At 47.1% G+C, this 21,192-nt stretch overlaps 1 protein-coding gene across 4 annotated transcripts in view; it reads left to right on the top strand.

Moving 5' to 3' along the window:
- NR3C2 (nuclear receptor subfamily 3 group C member 2) overlaps positions 1 to 21,192 on the top strand; it is an 818,592-nt gene that overhangs the window by 677,632 nt on the left and 119,768 nt on the right. For all 4 annotated transcript variants that reach the window (XM_078676907.1, XM_078676905.1, XM_078676904.1 and 1 more), the window contains exon 5: positions 1,295 to 1,645. In XM_078676907.1, the coding sequence (XP_078533033.1) occupies positions 1,295 to 1,645 (351 nt within the window). The remainder of the gene's footprint in view (positions 1 to 1,294; positions 1,646 to 21,192) is intronic.

The following is a 21,192-nucleotide window of genomic DNA, read 5'->3' as shown; positions in this document are numbered from 1 at the left end:
CGCCTGCAAATTACATTGCTCTAGCTTCAATGAGAAAAAAAGAACACATACATTCTTAAAAACAGCACATTTAAGTACTATGCAAGATGTATACAAGTAAAATAATGTCGGGCGAAACTTGTGTTAGGTACTTATTGAATGCTTTATGTACTACGCAATAGTGAACATTTAAGAGGCCAGATAGGGAAAACAGGAATGTGATGCGCAAATCAGATAAAAAAAAGTAATAAACAACTACTTGGAAAAACAAGTCACAGAGAAAGTAGAGTTGATGAGATTATTATTTTTTTTTCTTACGCAGCCACTTTTCTTTAAGGACTCCCACTTTATTTGAATTTTTTCGTGGAGTCATCCTTACAAAGCGCGGTAAATTCAGAGGCTACAATTGAATGCCTGTATTTCAAAACATACTAAAACAACTTCCAGAAATGCGAGATGCAGTTATCCCCCCATAGATTCTGTTCTTCGTAGCCAATTATCGTCCTTGAACCTTGATCGATGTTATCCTGCAATATTTTGTCTTTACTTGTGGCTCACTTGCATTCATCTCTTGTTAACTATTAACTCCTGCACTTACACAGTAACTGGAAATAAGCAGGAGTGGCTTCTCATGTGGACGGAGGAACGTCACCCCACTGCTTTCTCGCAGTGCGAGAAGCAAAAACATTAAATGGTATTATGAATACCATTTTATGTTTCTGCTTCTTGCACTACGAGAAAGCAGAAAGAAGTGCTTGGTTGAGGGCCGCCGGGAGGGCGGTCCTACTGCAGGGCAGTGGAGGAGTGGCTTGCCCACTGTTGTGGGCGCTGACTGTTTTGTCGGCCCCAGGGCGAACCAAACCAGTCATACGCACTCTCTTGTTTTTTCCATGTTGGCTGCACGCAGCCTGCATGGAGAAAGCGGCCTCCCCATAGGCGCCTGTGCGGTCGGCGTTGCAGCCAATAACAACACTGCCATTGCAGCATTGTGATTGACTTAGGGGAGGAGAGGTAGACTGTCTGTTTCCTGGTACTCGGAGCAGAGAGAGAAGGAGACGCAACGAGGGACCGGAGGCGAAGGTAAGATTAACTTTTTTTTTTAATTAGCCTCCCCCCACCCCCATTCCTGCGTGAATCTCCCCAGCCCCCCACCTGTAAGTCATGCAGGCCGCGACTCGAAATAAGCCCAACCAGGGATAGTTTTGGTCTTGTATTGTTGCTCAATTTTTAAAGGTATTCTGCTTTTACTGTGACCTGAAATTCTCTCTTAAACTTTCCAGCTGAATTACTCACTGCTTGTTCCTCTTTCTCACAGCTCGGAAGTCCAAGAAGCTGGGGAAGTTAAAAGGTGTACATGAAGAACAGCTGCAGCATCATCCACAGCAACAGGCACCTCCTCAGAGCCCTGAAGAAGGAACAGTATGCATTTCTTCTCCAAAAGAGCCCTCTGTACCTATGAACACATCTCTCGTTCCTCTTCTACCTGGTGTTCCACCAGGGCTTAATCCGGCTCCATCACTTATTCTTGGAAGCATTGAGCCAGATATTGTGTATGCAGGGTATGACAATTCAAAGCCAGACACAGCAGAGCACCTGCTTTCCAGTTTGAACCGGCTTGCTGGCAAGCAGATGATTCAAGTTGTAAAATGGGCAAAATTACTTCCAGGTAGGAGCGCATTTTAAGGGTGTTTGTATCTTCAAACAGTGTTACTTGCTTCAAGAGTAAAAAACGTGTTAGAAATGTCACTAAGCTATAGGAGATGGGTACATCATTTCAAACCAAAGACTAACATTGACAGAAGTCTTTAGGGCTTTAAAAATGCCCATATTCCTGCAGCACCCCGGTGTTTTTGATCATGCATATATAGTTATATGGAAGATCTCTGCTTTCCCTTTCCTCTGTGCTCTCATCCCATTAATCAAATACAACCCACTAATATTATGTCTGGTTATGCCTTCCCAGTTTTAACTTCGTTTTCCCAATCAATGTTTTTTTGTGATACAACAAATTCAAAAATATGTTTATTCTGCCACTAGTATGTATGGCCATAAAATCACTGAGTAAAATCCATTTTACCTTATACAAATCTAAAAATAAAAACATTTAAAATAAATAGATCATTTCAGAAGTTTTTTAGAAAGAGAAGACATCATAGCAAAACCCATCCAATCAATAATTAAAGTTCATATTTTCTTCTTAATGTAATAAATGGCAGCAACAACGAAGCTAAGAACAACATTACAAATTTCAGCAACTATCATCCAATGAACAATTAAAGTGCATAAGTTATTATTTAATGTAATAGCAGCAACAGTGAGGATAAGAACAGCATTTCAAATTTCAGCAGAAGATAGACTTGGCAGGTAGATTAACTCCTCTTTATATGATGTAGCGTACTTATTTGAGAGGATTGGGCACAGAAAGCGCAATCTGAGTGAATCATACAGTGTTCAAAAGAGCATAAAGTGCAGCGCAGATTGGGCAGTAACAGTGTCACAAGGACATCATGAGAGAGATGTATGCCAAGAACCTCCTATGGGCAAGGCCAGAAGGTAATGAACTGTATTTAGTCTCAACCTAGTGAGATAGAATCTATACCCTGGATTAATTATCCAGTTTAAATAGGGCTCCATGCATGTAGATGTAAACATTTGCATGTAGCTAATAACAGAGGGCATATCCAGAGATCGCTCAAGTCTCGTTTCCTCTCTGTAAGATTCATAAGCCCCAATCTCTTTAGATTCAGGAACAATACTTTCAGGTCCATCAAAAAGGTGACTGTGACCCAGGCTGTATAAAGTATTTTTAATATAAGCCAGCCATGGGATAGCTGTCATGTTGTGTAGGCTTAAGCAATCTGCTAACATCTTTCTTCAAAATTGTGCCTCAGGTTTACACCATATTTTTAACCCCTTCACTGCGGGGCTGTTTCCCCCGATGTGCGGGGGCGCGCACAGCGCCCCGGTGCTCATGACGAGCTCAGCTCGTCATGAGTCACGGCGCTCCGGTGCTCATGACGAGCTGAGCTCGTCATGGCCACACCCGTTCCCATGGAACGCTCAGCCCAGCAGGGGAATCAGCCCAGCGTGCGAGCGTTCCATTTAACGGGCGCAGTCATGACGAGCTCAGCTCGTCATGAGCACAGGAGGGGTTAACCATAAAATAAGTGGAGCCATTCTGACTTGATCCTCCATGAATCCTAATCCCAGTTCCATGTGTGCAATGAGACTCACAGCGGTTTTAGGGATAGAAAAAACTCAGCACAGAAAACTGTTTTTGGCTACCTGAAGTTTACCTGTGGCCGCGTAGCCCCAAACTCCAGCTCCATAAGTTCTCACTGATAGGCATTTACTTTTATAGAGCTGGACAATCTCCCGAACCGGCTTTTGGCAAATCTGAATATAGCATTGCCGGCTGCCTCTATTTTTTACACTCTGAGTCATTAGCCTATCCCATCGCCAATTTGCATTCAGTAAAATACCTAAATAATTAAAAGTAGATACTTTATCAATAGGCCTACCCCCTATAAAAAACGTTTTTGATGTGGTGTTTTTGGGCCCGTATGACATGATGGACTTTTGATGGTTCACATTAAGTTTAAGTCTAAGCATAAAATCATTAAAACCATTTAAAAGCTTTTGAAGGCCATTACCTGTCCGAGCTAAAAGGACAGCATCCACTGCATACAGCAATACCGGGACTACCTGGGTGCCAATTTTTGAGACGTCTTTGCTTCATGATCTTTTTTTTGAAAATGTTGTTTATTGACAGTATTGAAAGTACATGTAAGAGCATACTTTACATTCAGGATTATCATGCATACATATACACAGTAGCTTGGGAGATCGGCAACTATTCAAATTTTATATTTCTGTAAAGAAACCCGTAAAACCCCACCTCCCCACCCTCCCCCTCCCAGCACTCATAAGCTATTGTGATTCCGGTACTCGTTACAAGGCTACACCCACTGCATGCAATACTCGCGTTAGTTGCCACTTCAGTCGTATAGGGGCCACAGCAATAATAACTGACTACGCTGCTCAGTTGCTGCACCTAGAATGCGAACTTCCCTGTCAGTCTGGGGTAGCACCAGCAGTTATGTCTCAGCCCAGCTGGCAGCCGATGATTGGTCGGATCCACTGGTCCCTCCCATCTCAAAAGACCCCAGAGTAGTATACCAGTCTAGTGAAATCTGGGTTTTCCTGAGTCCCTTTCGTTCTTCTCGTTGGAGTGCCTCACCCTCCGCCTTGCCCCATCTCATCACCTCCGCCCTCCATGCATCTGGGTCAGGTGGTCTGGCCGACTTCCACCGCATTGTTATTGCACGTTTGGCAAGCAACAAGGCCATATCAGTGAAGCGATCGGCCACGCTTCTCTTGCGCCCCCTCGTTCCAAGCCCTAGTATAGCATAGTCTATGGTGTTTGTCGGCCTAGAGGTGACCGCGTCAGACAGCGCCTCATGTATTGTGTTCCAATAGTATCCTAACTTTGGGCACTCCCATAGCATGTGTAACAGACGTGCGTCGTCGGTTCCGCATCGGGGGCAAGTGTTAGTCGTGTTAGGGAACATGACGTGTATGCGGTGAGGTGTAAGATACGCCCTGTGTTACACCATCAGTTGTAATGTGGTAAATAAATAAATAATACCCTATTTTTGAATGCATAAATGAATAACAGATAGCTCAATAAATAAGAGTCAAGATTCGAGGTAGTAGGAGTTTTACAGGTTTAATATAGCATAAGGACAGGAACAGGACGACCTGCACGGGAATAGGATGGCAGCTGCCGGGGACAGGATCGGGACAAGGGAAGCTAGCCTTTAATAACAGTACATGAGCATATATACATAACGCAAACACATAGCATTACATTGCAATAGGCGTAGCAGTGGGTGGAGCAATAGGCGTGACGCGTAGCAGTCGCGAAAGATAAGGGTGAAAAGAGGTGTAACAGGGCGTATACACAGACATGTGATGCAAACGTAACAGAATATATCATGAATGGGGCGGAAACCGTGGAGGGGGCTACCTGAGGAGCCGGGACCTCTAACCTGATGGTGCGCGCAAACTGGCGATGACGTGTTACTAGGAGAAGCTGGGGGCTATGAACTCTGTGCTAGGAGCAGAGACTGAAGTCTGGAGAGTCAGGGCGACATGTACCTAAACCCTATCTAGTATCTGATGTTTAGGGAACATGTTAATATAAACTAGAAGTCAGGAGGGGAAAAGCTAACAGACTCTAAGACTGGAGCATGCATTATTCTACATGTAGTGCGTGATGAAGAATATTAAATGACCATTAATACAGTATTTCTCTAACATGGGGCCGTGAAGGCTAGACAATGACGGAAACTATTGATGCAGTTCAGTAGCTTTAGGAATGCAGAGGAGGAGGACTGAACTGATAACTGGAATCATAACATACTCTTGGCAGACTCAGAGGCAGAGCCAGGCTGAACCGGGCACTGTGAGGCAGGAAGTAAGTGAAGGGTCGAGGATACAGGTGGGGGCTGTATCGCTCCTCAGCGAGGACTCAGAAGACAGGAGCTGAATCTGGTGTCCAGGCCCTTTTGAGGCCTAGAAACGGGGACTTTTCAATGGAATAACGTGCACACTGAGAAACGTGGCAACGTAGCTTTACATAGGCCTGATATTCGTGGTATTCACGAGAACTGGAAACTGGCATACTAGAGATGGACACAACTGTAATTGCGTCTTTAATCAAACATGGGGAATAACATATGCATATTAATCATGCACATATAACATATGATGGAGGACGCGTAGGGACACAGAACATGGCAAAATTTACTTTTCCACATTCCCTCCTTGTCACTACGTTTCCTTCAGGAAACATCAATATTCATGATACCATCTATCATTTCATACAGTATCATTTGTTCGTCTCGAATTTTCTTGGAACGGGTTTTAGAACGGGGCTTGGGACTAGGAATACATGATGTAGCACAAATGCCGCAAATCGCAGGGCCACATTGTATACAGAGGCAGCAGCTAAATATGATCGCTACTGCAATACCTAGAAAGGACAAGACTTTCCATCCCCAGGCGGAAATTATATTCCAGAACCAACCGGACCATGTCCAGGTGCCTGGATTTTGGTGTAACAGATGGGCAATTTTATGGAGTCTGGTTATAGCTGAATAAACAGACGGCGCGTTATTTGGAATGAAAATGCAGCAACTAGATCCGATGACTCTACAGGCCCCGCCCCTATCGGCCAATATGACGTCAAGGACGAGACGATTCTGGAGCACGACAATTCTCATAAAGGATTGTTCTTCGGTTAAATTACTTAGAGCAGAAGTAGTCTCAATTACTACTGCTTCGAGTGTTCTGGTTAATCTACGTATCAGTTTACTATTCACGACTGTACCTAAATAAGGGAAGACACCTTTATTGATATCTATATATTGTTCTAGAGTAGTTTCAGTATAATCGACAATCGGGAGGTTTCTCTTGTGTCTAGTATGTACTAGGTGGGAATTCCTATGGTAGTCGGGTGGGGCTAGAAAAACAGGTGGCAGTAGGAAGGCAATGTAACAGGTTCCCTCCCAATCGAGGGGCAGACGAACATATGCGGTCTGACCACAAATAAAATAAGAATGACGTGAAGCTTTGAAAATAGATTTCCTACTGTCACTATACTTGACAATAGTAGTACAATCACTATGTCCTACATGTATGGAACCATTATTTCGGACACATAATTCGCCTTTGACTGGTAGTACTGAAATTGCAGGTAAGTCTGGAGTAGTATCAGACTGAACATTCAGGACCATGAAATTCGAAGAATAATTACCTAAATTATACACTTCATTTTCTAGATCTAACCCGGTTCTGTGGGGGAGACCTTGCTTGTCTGGAAAACATGTACTGTTAAGAAAAGACATATCTGTTGAGGATGACGTTAACGTGGACCATGCTCCACACGAACCATTATGTGAAAACGGATAAGGAAAGAGTGGCAGAACTCCCTTCGGTGTCTGAAAAGGGGGGAGTCGACCACACACCCAACAATTAGTGGCATTGCTGGTCTGGTGTGAATAATGTAACATGCGGATAAAAGAATTATTTCGCATAGCGAGGCGGTAAGAGAGTTCATGAGGAGGCAGATCACTAAACGTGTGCTCTACTGTAGCATTGGTAGACTTATTTACATGAGAAACTAGAAAATACAAGTAGAATGCATAACTGATGCAGGAAATCATAATACTGAGAAATAATACGAAACATAGGAAAACGATACATCGGATTGAGTTTTGACTAACTCTCTCACTATGGGGGTCTATTTTATACATGTCAGAAACAGTCTAACCGTTTCACCTAGGGGAGGACTTAGACAATCAAACTGGCTGACTTATTTTACTAGACCGGAGTTTCAACTTATACTCCTGTTGCGGAGTTTTCTCTAACAGGGGAGGGTTTGTAGCAATGTCCTTTGCGGGACAGTCCTTAAGAATAGTACTTTGGCAATCCTTCGAATCCTGGGAAATGTTCTTTGAGACGGGTTTCAGTCCATAAAATTTCTTTACGTGCGAAAGGTGCACCCAGCCTTTGCGACCCTCCAACTTCACGGCTGTACGGGTGGCGAGGAGGACCTGTCGGGGCTCCTTCCAGCGTGGCTCCAGCGGACTTGAGCGGTCAAAATTCCGGACAAGAACCATGGATCCTGGAACGATTTCATGCGGTGCCACCTCGGTATTGTCTGGAAATGCGGCGGCAACCTGTGAACGACAAGAGTTGAGGGCAGACATCAAGGAAGCTAGGTAATCTGTCAGCATATTACTTGAAACATCGGTAATACTTCGGGGTCTAGGTGTACCCCACATGTTAGGGGGGCGGCCGAAAACGACCTCATACGGGGATAGACCTGATCTGGAATGTGCGACCATGCGCATATAGAACAAAGCGACTGGCAGAGCTACTAGCCAGTCCACACCTTTCTCTTTACATACTTTGGCGATGCGGATTTTCAGGGTCTGGTTATGTCTCTCTACGAGACCGGCTGCTTCAGGATGGCGTACACAATGGAACTTCCACTGGTACCCTAACAAAAGGGAAACATGCTTCATTAACTCTGAGGAGAATGGCTGGCCGTTATCAGAATATACGACCCTAGGGAGTCCATAACGGGGGAAGAATTCACGAACCAACTGCTTGGCAGTGGTCGCGGCTGTGTAATCTGGGACTGGATATGCTTCTGTCCACCTGGACAAGGCGCATACAACTACAAGGACATACTTGAAACCTCGACATCGCTCCATCTGAATATAATCCATCTGGAGGACTTCAAAAGGGTGGTCAGGAGGTTGGAATCCACCTTGTTCCACCGGGACACTTTTACCTGGATTAAACTGACAACATATCATACAGGTACGGACTTTCTGCTTGGCTGCAGCTCGTAAATGCTTGTTGAACCAAATGTTCTGGATACTGTCTAACATAGCTTTTTCTCCTAAATGTGCTGGACTATGTGCGGTGTTGATAATGACTTGAACCATAGAGTCAGGGAGAAACCATGTGGCTTTTCCTTTCGTTAACCATCCTTGATCTGTCTGGACCCCTCCTTGTTCGGACCATTTCTTGATTTCTTCGGGAGTAGCATGTAACTGGATATCTATGACATCTTGAGTGGGGTCCTTAACTGTCATACATGTAGTCGGATCTGGAGTATGTGTCATGTTAACTGGAATGTCTGGAGTCTGAGCTGTAAGCTTGGCTGTGCGATCTGCTAGATCATTACCTTGGGAAATAATGTCAGTAACTTTCGTATGTGCTTTGCACTTCATGATAGCAATGGATGTCGGTAAATGTATGGCATCTAACAGAGCTTGAATAAGGAGACCATGCTGAATCTTGGTTCCATGAGAAGTCATGAAACCTCTCTCCTGCCAGAGCACTCCAAAGTCGTGTACGACTCCAAATGCGTAGCGTGAATCTGTGTAAACATTAACTTTCCGGTTCTTAGCGTGTATGCAGGCTTGTGTCAGAGCAACTAGCTCTGCTGCTTGAGCGGACAGGGTGTCAATACGGTGTGTCTCAATAACTTCGGTGTCGGTAGTCACTGCATACGCGGCGACTAGTTCTCCTGTACTTGTTCTCATACATGAACCATCCACATAAAGTGTCAGGTCGGGATCTGGTAACGGAATATCTGTCAGATCTTGTCTTGGCTTTGTCGTAATATTAACTACTTCCACACAGTCGTGTGTGTCCGGACTTAAGGTAACTGATGGTAACAGTGTAGCAGGGTTCAGGATGTTGCAGCGTCTGATTTCTATGTGTGGCTGGAACAGTGTCAATTCATAACCTGTTAAACGTGCGATTGTCAAGTGCTGAGTTTGTGTTCGATTTAAAAGAACTTCCACGTAGTGTGGAACTTGTACTGTCAGGGAGTGTCCTAATACTATGGAATCACTTTGTCTGATAGCTAGTGCTGTGGCTGCAACTGACTTGAGGCACGCAGGCAGAGCCTGGGCTACAGGATCTAATGTGCTCGAAAAATAAGCACATGGCTTGTATTGTCCTGCTTGATCTTGTGTGAGAACAGATAATGCTGTACCTTCGCGTTCTGTGACGAAAAGTGTAAAAGGCTTACTGTAGTTTGGTGTAGCTAGAACTGGAGCTTGGCATAAAGCTTTCTTTAACTCATTAAAACTGAGTGTATGTTCAGATGTCCAAGGGAGGACAGTCGATACGGCTGCCTCCTGTGTCGTTAACTGTATCAGTGGCTTGGCTAGAAATGCATACTGAGGAATCCATTGTCGGCAGTAAGAAGTAAGGCCGATAAAAGCACGTACCTCCTTCTGGGTCTTGGGCTGAGGAAGACTCGCTATTAACTGGATACGGTCTGGTGTCAACTGCCTACCCCTCTTGGACAGTAAGTGTCCTAAGTATACCACTTGCTGGACACAGAATTGAAGCTTCGAAGGGGACACCTTGTGCCCCATCTCGGCTAGGAAATACAGAACTGTGAGGGATGCTCGCTCGCAAGCACGTTCAGAACGGGCTGTGATCAGTAGATCATCGACATACTGGAGCAGGGCAGTGTCAGTTGGCATGTGAATGTTGTCTAGTTGTCTCTTCAGTGCTTGACTGTAAATACTAGGACTTTCTGTGAAACCTTGAGGAGCTTGTGTGAACATATAGCTCCTTCCATTTAAACAGAATCCGAAAAGAAACTGGCTGTCTGGATGAATGGGAACACTGAAAAACGCGTTCTTGAGGTCGATTACAGTAAAGAACGTGGCTTCGGAATCAATGGCTGTCAATAGGGAAGAGATATCTGGGACAACTGGGTACTGGGGAATAATACATTTATTAAGTTCTCGTAGGTCAATCACTAATCGATATACTGAGGGTGCATTTGGATCAGTACGTTTCATGACTGGAATGATCGGAGAATTGCATACATTGGAGTCAGTTTCTACAACTACTCCTTGAGCGATGAGCTCGTCAATAATTTTGGATAAGGCTGCTACAGCCTCAGGTGGCAATCTGTACTGTCTGATTCGTGGTAACACTACACCTGGCTTGAGAGTCACACGATGGGGTGTGATTTGCATGTAACCTACATCAGTTGGACCTTGCGCCCATAAATGCTGCGGAACATTGGACAATCTGGGATCAAAATCTCGTAATATATAGTGACCCTTAAAGTCACGCAGGAACAGACGTATTCCCTCTGGGGAACAGCATATAACTGCACCTAATTCTTTCAGTGTTTTAATGCCTAATAGGTTTTCTGGACATGACTTAGTAAGTAACAGATCAGTAGTACGGGACAATGGACCTACTTCTAGAGTAACTGGCTTTGATATTTCATTTACAATGGGTTTTCCTGAAAATCCAAGGGAAACATTTCTAGAGCCTGAGAGCGGAGCCCCTGGAACTTCGGCGTGGCTAATTGTGGTCCTACTTGCCCCTGTATCAATCAAAAACTTTCTGTCTTTCCCTAATACTTGACTGTGAACATAGGGACCTTCTTGATCTACAGGTATCTCGATGAGAGGCAAGCCTACCTCCCTCTCTAGGCTGTTTCATGAGTATGGCTGATACTCTGGATACTCAGACTGTGCATACTGGTACATCTGCTGTGTAACGTGCTGTGTAGCAGCGATGGGCTGCGGTGCTGTAACTGTCTGTGGTGCATTCTGTGGCTGAGGAATCTGTGAAACTTGTTCTTGTCTAGGCGGACGTGGTCTTTCTTTAGTCTTACCAGTAGCTATGTTGTGTTTCAGAACTGCACACTCGTTTATAAAATGACCTGGCTGTTTACAATAATTGCAGTTCCCTTTAACGGGAGCTGCAGGATGACTGGCTTGATTCGGACCCCTCTTCTGACTGTCTTGAGGAACAGATTGTGCAACTAGTACTTTCATTTTCGTGTCTTTCATACGTTTTCTCTCGTGTTCTTGCTCTTCCCTGATTCTATTCTGGTGGTATTGGAGCATCTGTAACATCTGGGACGGGGTATTAGCTTGCCAGGTACTTTCGACTTTCAAAACTCGATTCTTAATTTGTGGACTTGAATTCTCGACTAATTTAGTAACAAAAAGGTGAGGGTATGACTCACTACTTGTCTTGAGGCCACTGTTGATGCTAAAACATTTCTCAAATCTGGAATAAAAATCACTAATGTCTTCGTCTTGTTTCTGTTTACAGGCTGAGATTGCATCCCAGTCTTCTTTTCTAGTTGTCAATAACCTAGGCAAAACTTGTATTAACAATTCTGGTAATTCTTTACATTTCGCTCCAAGACCGGTACCTGGTACTCGTGCCTTGTCTTCAGCTTCTAGAACTGCCCAATCGATCTTTTTCTCTCCCACCTCCCATTCTTTTTCCTTGAGCTTTTCATACACCCCTGCGGGCAGCAGAACCTTTAACATTTTAATTATGTCTGGATACGTGTATTCTCCCATACGGAGCATGTCTTTTAATTCTCGATGGAACCCTGTTGGATCTTTATCATGACAGGGGATTAATTTTTTCATCTCTAAGAGTTCCATCTTTGTGATCGGGGTGTAAACAAACACTCGTTCTAATTCGCCACCCGTTCCTCTAACTGGGTGGACTTCTCGTAACGGATTCTGTCTCTCCATGTAAAATGGTTTACTTTCTGGGGGTGAGACATGAACAAAATGCGGGTTCAGAAACGTTCTATATTTGTGACGCTGTTCTAGAATGACACTAATTAAATCGGTACCTAAACCTTTCCATCTATACTGGAGTAACTCGTTCAGGATATCATGTAACGGGCCTGGATCAGAGTGCTGACCCTCATAAAATGTAATGAGGTGCTGAATCATATACATACCCGCCAGTCGTTGCTCGGCTGGGGGCATTTTCAGAAACATTTGTGCCACTATTTCGTCTGGAAAAGTGGTAGAATCAGTAGTCCATCGGACTGCTGATCGGGCTAGTTCTTGTTCATACATAGTACTTAACTCACTGTAACCGATTCGTGATTTCAGAATGTGATCGGTAGCTTGAAACACTTGTTCTAGAGAACCTTGTTCTGGTGCTGGATGATGGAAAGTTGACTTGTGTTCTAGGCGTAAATGGCGATCTGGAAATCTAGATTTTCCTACATACGCTATTCTGGCGGAATTCTCGTCGTCTAACTCTTCAGTATCAGAGTTACTTTCTTTCTCGCTTACTTGTGCTGCTTTACGCTGTTCGTGTAACTTTATTATTTCTTTACGGATTTTCTTGTACATACTCTCCATAGCACCGACGGTCTTGTGCTTACCCTCGGCTATATTATCACTCCACCTTGTCAGGGTTCTCATTTCGGCTGGATCTTTAGACGGGTAATCTTGTTCTCTTATTAGACAGTTAATCAGAAACTTTAATATCATGAGCTGGATCTCGGCTTTCCTTTGAGACATGACTTCGCCAATGCTTTCTGGATCATCCCCTGTACGGATGAAACGATATATTCTGTCTAGATCTTCTTTCATATTCGGTAGGGTGACTAGATACTCGGCCACCTTTCTTACGCGGAATGAATATAAAACCATATTATCCTCGCCTGGGACTGGATCATAGCCGCATTCATTAAGGGCTTTTCTTATTTCTGCTACAGTCTGATGTCTGGGCGTACGCTGTGACGCTTGTGCATGTAATTCGGCTGACGTTAAACGCTTATGTGGCGGCGGGGTCTGAGGAGGACCTCCTCCTGCGGCCCCTGAACTAGAATCGTCGACTGATCCTCTTCGTACTAGTGTGGCAGGAAATTGAAATGCGGGCTGAACTGGTATGGCGGGCTGGACCGGGGGGACCGTAGCAGGTACTGCAAGGGGTACCCCGGTGTCTGGAGGAACGGGAAGTGCCTGATTTACAGGGACTGGCGGAGCGCGAACAGGATTTGCATATTCTGGGACTGTGTCGTCCAAATAGGACGAAATGAAAATATCAGCTGCGGTCGGTTTGTGACGTAGCTTGGTCGGAACTAATGGTGGCGGGAAATTACTGGATGACTCTGGGGTCGCTTTTGGCAAGCCCTCGGCAAGAAGAGGATACATACCCCTAATAAGAGCATGCCTCTGTCTGTCTGACTGTTCGGCTTTAACTTGTTCACCTATCTCGATTAGTTCTTTTTCTTGTGCTCGTTCTAAGGATTCTCTACTTAATTCTGACTTTCTGATTTCTTTTTCGGTTCTTTTATGAGATTCTTTGCGCCATAACTCGATGGCATCTTTCTGTGACTGTCTGGCTTTCTTTTTCCATAATGCTTGTTCTACTCTCATGATGCACTCGGCATCCCATGTACCCGATACGGGCCATCTATACTTTTCATCTAACTGTTTGGTATACTCTACCCATAAATCTAGATATAATATGGCGCTTATGCCATGCTTCTGATACATAAAATGACCTGGACTGTCCCTAGGCGGAACTGGAACTGCTGCTTCCAGCAGACCCTTTCTAGTTTTTAACTGACGTAACTTAGAAAACAAGGGCATGACTGAACTGTAATCTAGACACAATACAATACACAATGAACACGATACTTATTCCCCATTCATACCACGACATCAAGATACATGAAGAACATTCAGAATAACAGTTCGAACAGAATACTACCTGGAATACGGAAAACAGAATACATGAATTTTCTCGAGAACAGAACTGACTAGAACAGAAACTAGATGCACTGCTGAAACAGTACGAAACTTACCGGTCTCATAAAGAGACACGTCAGGACCCGCATCCACCGAAGTGGACACTTCGTTTGTGGGTCTGTGTACCACCAACCCACAGACCAGAGACAATTAGATTGACCCTGTCTAGATACCACCCCAGTAACGGTACTCACCGGGCAGCAAGAACGGAAGGCCTCAGACTGGACGGGACTACTTGGACGCCGGACGGACGAACTTCGGACTTCTGTTACGGGTGGACCTCCGGATACCTCGGACCTTGGACTCTCGGCTTGGGCTCTGGTCGGGACTCGCCGCGTTCCTCCACCGTCTCGTCTGGATGCTGGACCGCCTCCTCCGTCTCCTCCGTGGGCCTGAGGGATACTTGAAGCAGAAATATCTGCCGGTGCGCAGAAGAGTTCCGTCACGACTGCAGAGGGTCAGGGGGTCGGCGTGGCTTCACCGACGCGTGGGGAAAGGGCAAGTCCCTGTTCGGGCGCCATTATGTGGTAAATAAATAAATAATACCCTATTTTTGAATGCATAAATGAATAACAGATAGCTCAATAAATAAGAGTCAAGATTCGAGGTAGTAGGAGTTTTGCAGGTTTAATATAGCATAAGGACAGGAACAGGACGACCTGCACGGGAATAGGATGGAAGCTGCCGGGGACAGGATCGGGACAAGGGAAGCTAGCCTTTAATAACAGTACATGAGCATATATACATAACGTAAACACATAGCATTACATTGCAATAGGCGTAGCAGTGGGTGGAGCAATAGGCGTGACGCGTAGCAGTCGCGAAAGATAAGGGTGAAAAGAGGTGTAACAGGGCGTATACACAGACATGTGATGCAAACGTAACAGAATATATCATGAATGGGGCGGAAACCGTGGAGGGGGCTACCTGAGGAGCCGGGACCTCTAACCTGATGGTGCGCGCAAACTGGCGATGACGTGTTACTAGGAGAAGCTGGGGGCTATGAACTCTGTGCTAGGAGCAGAGACTGAAGTCTGGAGAGTCAGGGCGACATGTACCTAAACCCTATCTAGTATCTGATGTTTAGGGAACATGTTAATATAAACTAGAAGTCAGGAGGGGAAAAGCTAACAGACTCTAAGACTGGAGCATGCATTATTCTACATGTAGTGCGTGATGAAGAATATTAAATGACCATTAATACAGTATTTCTCTAACATGGGGCCGTGAAGGCTAGACAATGACGGAAACTATTGATGCAGTTCAGTAGCTTTAGGAATGCAGAGGAGGAGGACTGAACTGATAACTGGAATCATAACATACTCTTGGCAGACTCAGAGGCAGAGCCAGGCTGAACCGGGCACTGTGAGGCAGGAAGTAAGTGAAGGGTCGAGGATACAGGTGGGGGCTGTATCGCTCCTCAGCGAGGACTCAGAAGACAGGAGCTGAATCTGGTGTCCAGGCCCTTTTGAGGCCTAGAAACGGGGACTTTTCAATGGAATAACGTGCACACTGAGAAATGTGGCAACGTAGCTTTACATAGGCCTGATATTCGTGGTATTCACGAGAACTGGAAACTGGCATACTAGAGATGGACACAACTGTAATTGCGTCTTTAATCAAACATGGGGAATAACATATGCATATTAATCATGCACATATAACATATGATGGAGGACGCGTAGGGACACAGAACATGGCAAAATTTACTTTTCCACAGTATGAACTTGAATTTCGGGTTCCTAGCTACTTTTTTGGGGAATTTCAGGATGCGTTCCCACTCCTTATCTCCTAGAGGCCTCCCAATATCTCCCTCCCATTTCTCTCTGAGAGGTCGCAATGACGTCGCTCTGCCTGCCCGTATGCCAGTGGTGATCCATTTAGTGAGATGGCTGCCTGTCCCCATAAGATACTGCATCGTTATCAGTGGGTTCGTAAGTGGTTCGGTCTCATTTTGTGCCCATGTCCTCGTGACATAGCGTCTCACACTGGCGTGCATGAGGAACGAGCCTCCTGAAACATGATGCGCGGCACGGAAGTCCTCGAAGTCCTCGAAGGATATCATGCAGCCATCTGCAAAGAGGTCCCCAATTCGTGTCAGTGCTTGGTTTGGTACCAGTCCCGTCCCCAGGGGGAAACCTAATAGAGGGATCGTAGGGGCGTATGAGGTCGTCAGCGTCGTTTATTTCACTGCCTTCCTCCAATAGTTCAGTGCAAGTCGTAGGAGCGGGAATGCCGCTGCCGGGATGGCCGAGCTAGGTAATAGCAGCGTATGGAGTTTCCCCCTAGATAGGTCCTCTGCTGATATGTCAATTTCGTGCAGGTTCCGACCCGCTAGCCAATAGGCAAGCCATTGTAGTTGGCAGGCAAAGTTATATGCTCGGACGTCCGGTACTCCCATGCCGCCAGCTTCTGGGGAGAGCTGGAGCTTGGCAAGGCTTAGTCGCCTCCGTCCCGGACCCCATACGAGTTCTGTTAGAATCGTGTCTAATGCCCGGAACAACGTAGCCGGGATGAGAAACGGTAGGCCCGTGAAATAGTAAAGTAAGCGGGGAAGTACAACCATCTTGGAGATGGCCACCCTGCCCGCCACAGATAGTCGTAGTGTTGACCAGAATTGTACTTGCGACTTCAGTGTTATCAATGACCTGCCCAAGTTGCCGTCTATCATTTCCCCCGCTCCTCTATATACCTGAATCCCCAGGTAGCGGAAGGTCGTTCCCGCTACCTGAAAGGTATGCGGTGCGAAGGGCAGTGGGGCAGACATGCCAGTGGCGGCAAAACAGTACCCATACGATTTAGGTTCACTAATGGAGAGGCCTGACAACTCGCGGAATTCCTCAAATATCTGAGGTATGGAGTCTAAGTCATCTCTCAGGTCTCGCAGGTATAGGATAATATCATCCGCGTATGCAGAAACTACGTGGACCGTCCCGTCTCTAATTATACCCCTGTGGGCCGCTAGCGTTCGGAGCTTACAGAGCAGCGGCTCGAGTGCTAAAATAAATAAGATCGGAGATAGTGGGCAGCCCTGTCTGGTGCCTCTTACAATGTTCAAGGACTCTGATATGCATCTGTTCGTACGTACCCGCGCTGTAGGGGGGGTGTACAGTAGTCTCACCCAGGCAATGTATTCGGGTGGCACCCCAAATTTTGCTAGTGTCGCAAACATAAAGGCCCATCTGAGGGAGTCGAAAGCCTGTTTCAGATCTAAGGAGATACAGCGCTCCGTCCCTCTCCCTGCCTGGTCGTGTAGCATTAGCTGCGCCAGCCTCCGCAGGTTCATAGCCGTGCCTCTGCCGGGTACAAACCCGCATTGGTCAGAGTGAATCAATTGAGGGATGTATTGGGCCAGTCTTGTCGCTAGTATTTTACTTAGGATTTTGGAATCAGTGTTAAGGAGTGATAGAGGCCTGTAATTAGCTTGTTGCGTTCCGTCTCTGCCTGGTTTCAGGAGAGAAACTATCAGAGCCTGCAGGGACGATTGCGGTAGTGATTGAGTTCGAAGTGCCTCTTGGTATATAACCTGCAGCCGCGGGGCAATCAGGTCTACATAGGTCGCATAGAACTCCGCTGGAAGGCCGTCTGTCCCTGGGGCTTTGTTCCTCGGGAGAGCATGAACAGCTTGTCGGATTTCTGCAATCGTAATAGGGCATTTCAGGTCAACCCGTTGTCTTTCCATAAGTTGGGGTATGTCCAGACCTCTCATAAATCCCTCATATGTTGTGTGTGATAAAGGATGGTGTGGGCCATATAACGTTGCATAGTAGTCCCTAAAAGCAGTGTTAACATCTATTTGCGTCGTGGTGACAACTCCCCTCTGGTCTACGACTTCTAATATGGGCGAGTGTGGTGGGACATCACGGATAATACGTGCTAGTAGGGGTCCTGATCTATCAGCCTGTGTATGCTGCCTGTTAGTGTACTCCCTGTAGTCTAGCAGTCGGAGCTCTTCTAGTAGTTCAGCGTGACGTATGTGTGCCTTTTGCAAAGGCGTGAAGGGCAGGTTCGTACCCGCAGCCTCACTTTCCAACATCGCTAGTCGACCCTCTACCTCTTTAAGGCCGTCGGTCACTTCACGTCTCATGCCTACTCGGACAGCCATGGCTTCCCCTCTAATTAGCACCTTAAAGGCGTCCCATTCCACTTGCCTGGAGCTAGCGGTATCTGTGTTTACTGTGAAGAAGGTGTCAATGGCATTTGCCAGTGTCGTTTTATAGACAGGGTCATCCAGCAGGTCCGCGTTCAAACGCCAGGTTGGTATCGGTGTCGGTACCCTGCCCCATTGAAGTGTCACTTCCACCGGGTTGTGGTCGGAGAGCGTCTTACCCATATGTTCTGCAGCGATCACAGCCCCCGTCAAGGGCTTGGAGCAAAAAACCCGGTCTATTCTGGTGTGCAATTTGTGGGGCGGGGAGTAAAAGGTGTATTCCCTGTTGAATGGGTGTCTGCAGCGCCATGTGTCCACTAGGTCCCAGCCCCTCACCCACCGTGCCAGCGCATCTGCCTGTTTCCTACTCTCGGTGGCATGTAATGGTGGGTGTGATCTATCAAGCAGGGTGTCCAAAACCGCATTGAAGTCCCCTCCTATGATCCACTCATATTCCGCCCAGTCAGCTAATACCCCACTGATGCTGGCTAAAAGTTCAGAGTGACCTGAGTTCGGTGCATACACACTACCAAGCACAACAGGGGAGCCATCCAGTAGGCCACGCACAAACACAAATCTACCATCCTTGTCAATCTTTTGTTCTACTACTTTAAAGGGGACTGACTTCTTAAGCCAAATGGCTGCACCCCTCGAGAAAACAGAGTATGAGGTAGCGAACAGTTGACCCTTCCATTTCTTCAGTAGTTTCGTGCTCTCCGCAGTATTTAAATGGGTCTCCCGGAGGCAAGCCATCACGACGCCTCTCCGGTTGAGCTGTGCCAGTATCCTGTGTCTCTTGTGAATAGATCCCATTCCCCTCACATTCCAGGTGCACAGTTTGTAGGTATTAAGGGGCCCCATGTTTGACCGAAATGTGTGAGTCTATCAATTCTGTGGGTGAATAGGCCAATCGCACCTTAAGTAAGAAGTTGAGTGCCATGTGAACTTGTAACCCCCTAACATGAAGGTCCCCAAGCAAAAAGACCTGAGGTCCAAACCAAGTCTAGTCTACGTGCACCTGTCTTGCGCCTGTCGATGGTGTTACAGCGAGCCCATAACTGGTGTGTCCCCGCTTCCATCCACCCACATACTTGTCTGTGTGGTATGTATATACGTTACCATCCGAAGTCGGCTATGGCACAATCAGAGGTCCTCTGCCATTTGTGCTGTAATTTTGGGAAGGAGCTGCAAGCTATCAGCCGAGCCGGACACCTCCGTATGGGTACCAGAGGCGCTGACCAAGCCAGTTTCGCTCCCAGCATCGTGCGCGGCCAGTACTGCTTCCGTCAGTTGGACCACTGTCACTCGTTTCCCAGAGCGGCCCCTAGATGACTTTCCACTCGCTGATGAACGTTCCGGGCGCCCTCCGTCTGCATTGGATCCGTCACGTTGTTGGTTTGTCCGGCGCGAGGGTCCATCATTCCCATCATCTGCCAACAGATCCTGAATGGTCGGTGGCGTCAGTGTCACTTCCATCCATTCCTCTGCTTCCTCAGGAGTGTCAAAAAAGTGTGATTTATTCTCGTGTAGGATTTTGAGGCGGGCAGGGAACAGTAGGGCATATTTCAAATTCCTGTCCCTCGGTTTACGTTTCACCCCTAGGAATGTGGATCTGGTGCGTTGCACCGCCGGGGTAAAGTCTGGATATACAGATATAGTCTTATCTTCGTACCTCAGCAGTGCTTTCTCTCGTGCCACACGTAGTACCGAGTCGCGGTCCTTAAAGTGCAGGAGACGTGCTATCAATGGGCGCGGAGGCACCCCTGGTTTCGGCGGTTTCCCAGGCATTCTGTGCGCGCGTTCCACACTATACATCGGGGTCAGATCTTGCGGGCCAACAACCGTCTTGAGCCAGTCTTCCACGAACTGCGTGGGATTTCTCCCCTCACTGCGCTCCGGAATTCCCAAAATTCTGACGTTGTTGCGGCGGGCCCGCCCTTCCGTGTCATCCATCTTGTCCCACAGCAACCTAATCTGTTTTTCCATGCCTTACATCTAAGTAGAGTGATCCGTTTGCTGTGGTATTAGGTCATCCAGTGCAAGTTTCTGTTCCGAGACCTTCTCCGCCAGTTTGTTGTGGTCAGCGCGTAGCAGGGACAAGCCCGTGGCCATGGTGTCCATCCGCAGCTCCAGCGCTTCTCTCCTGGCTCTGATTTCAGTCAGTATGAGGTCTAGTTTGGCATCTTGGGTGCCCATTCCTGTCGGTGGTATGACAATCGCGTTGGAGGAGGCAAGCGGATCTTCCGATCCAGTAGACTGCATGTCTGCGTGCGCGCCTTGTTCTTGGGCCTTGGTTCTGTTCCTCCCCATGATGTTCGTCTGCAGGTGGACGGTGTAGTGGCCCCCTCAGCTTCGCCTGTGTTCCGGCGGGCACTGCGTGCCCGCAGCACTCTCCCCGCCTTGCCGGGGTGGTTCCCGTATCAACTGCTCTGGCTGCAGGGAGTGCTATCGTGGCCCAGGCCGGAGGATCTCACCAGCGCCGCAGGACCACGCCGGCTCAGAATAGCGAAGGTCGGACCCCTCACCACAGTCACTGTAGGGCCTTCGGTGATATGGGCAGCATCTGCTGACTAAGCTCCCCGGGTCAACGCCGGGTCCAGACAGGGGCCCACACTCCCTCTCGCCAGCACAACGGTAGCTCGCTGAGTGGCCCTGCCGCGTGTGTCCAGCCGCTGTGCCCGCCCCTCATGTAGGACGGGGCGTATGATGTGCAGTCGTCGTGCCGGAGCCGGTGTGATGGGTGGGCAATTGCCGCGTTATGAACAGTGAGCAGTGGCGGGGCGTACCTTCTTTGATGTCCTCTCAGTGTTCCCACCCGGCCCGGCCGGTGCAGCGGGACCAAGATGGCGCCTCACTCCGCCTCCCAGTGGTGTGTCGGAGGAGGCCGTCCGGCCGGGGGCCGCCGCAGCTCGTCCC

The sequence above is a fragment of the Lissotriton helveticus genome, chromosome 2_1, assembly GCF_964261635.1.
Source record: "Lissotriton helveticus chromosome 2_1, aLisHel1.1, whole genome shotgun sequence".
NCBI classification, from domain to species: domain Eukaryota; kingdom Metazoa; phylum Chordata; class Amphibia; order Caudata; family Salamandridae; genus Lissotriton; species Lissotriton helveticus.
Note: the sequence above shows the minus strand (reverse complement) of the source record. Positions and strands in the feature narration are given on the sequence as shown.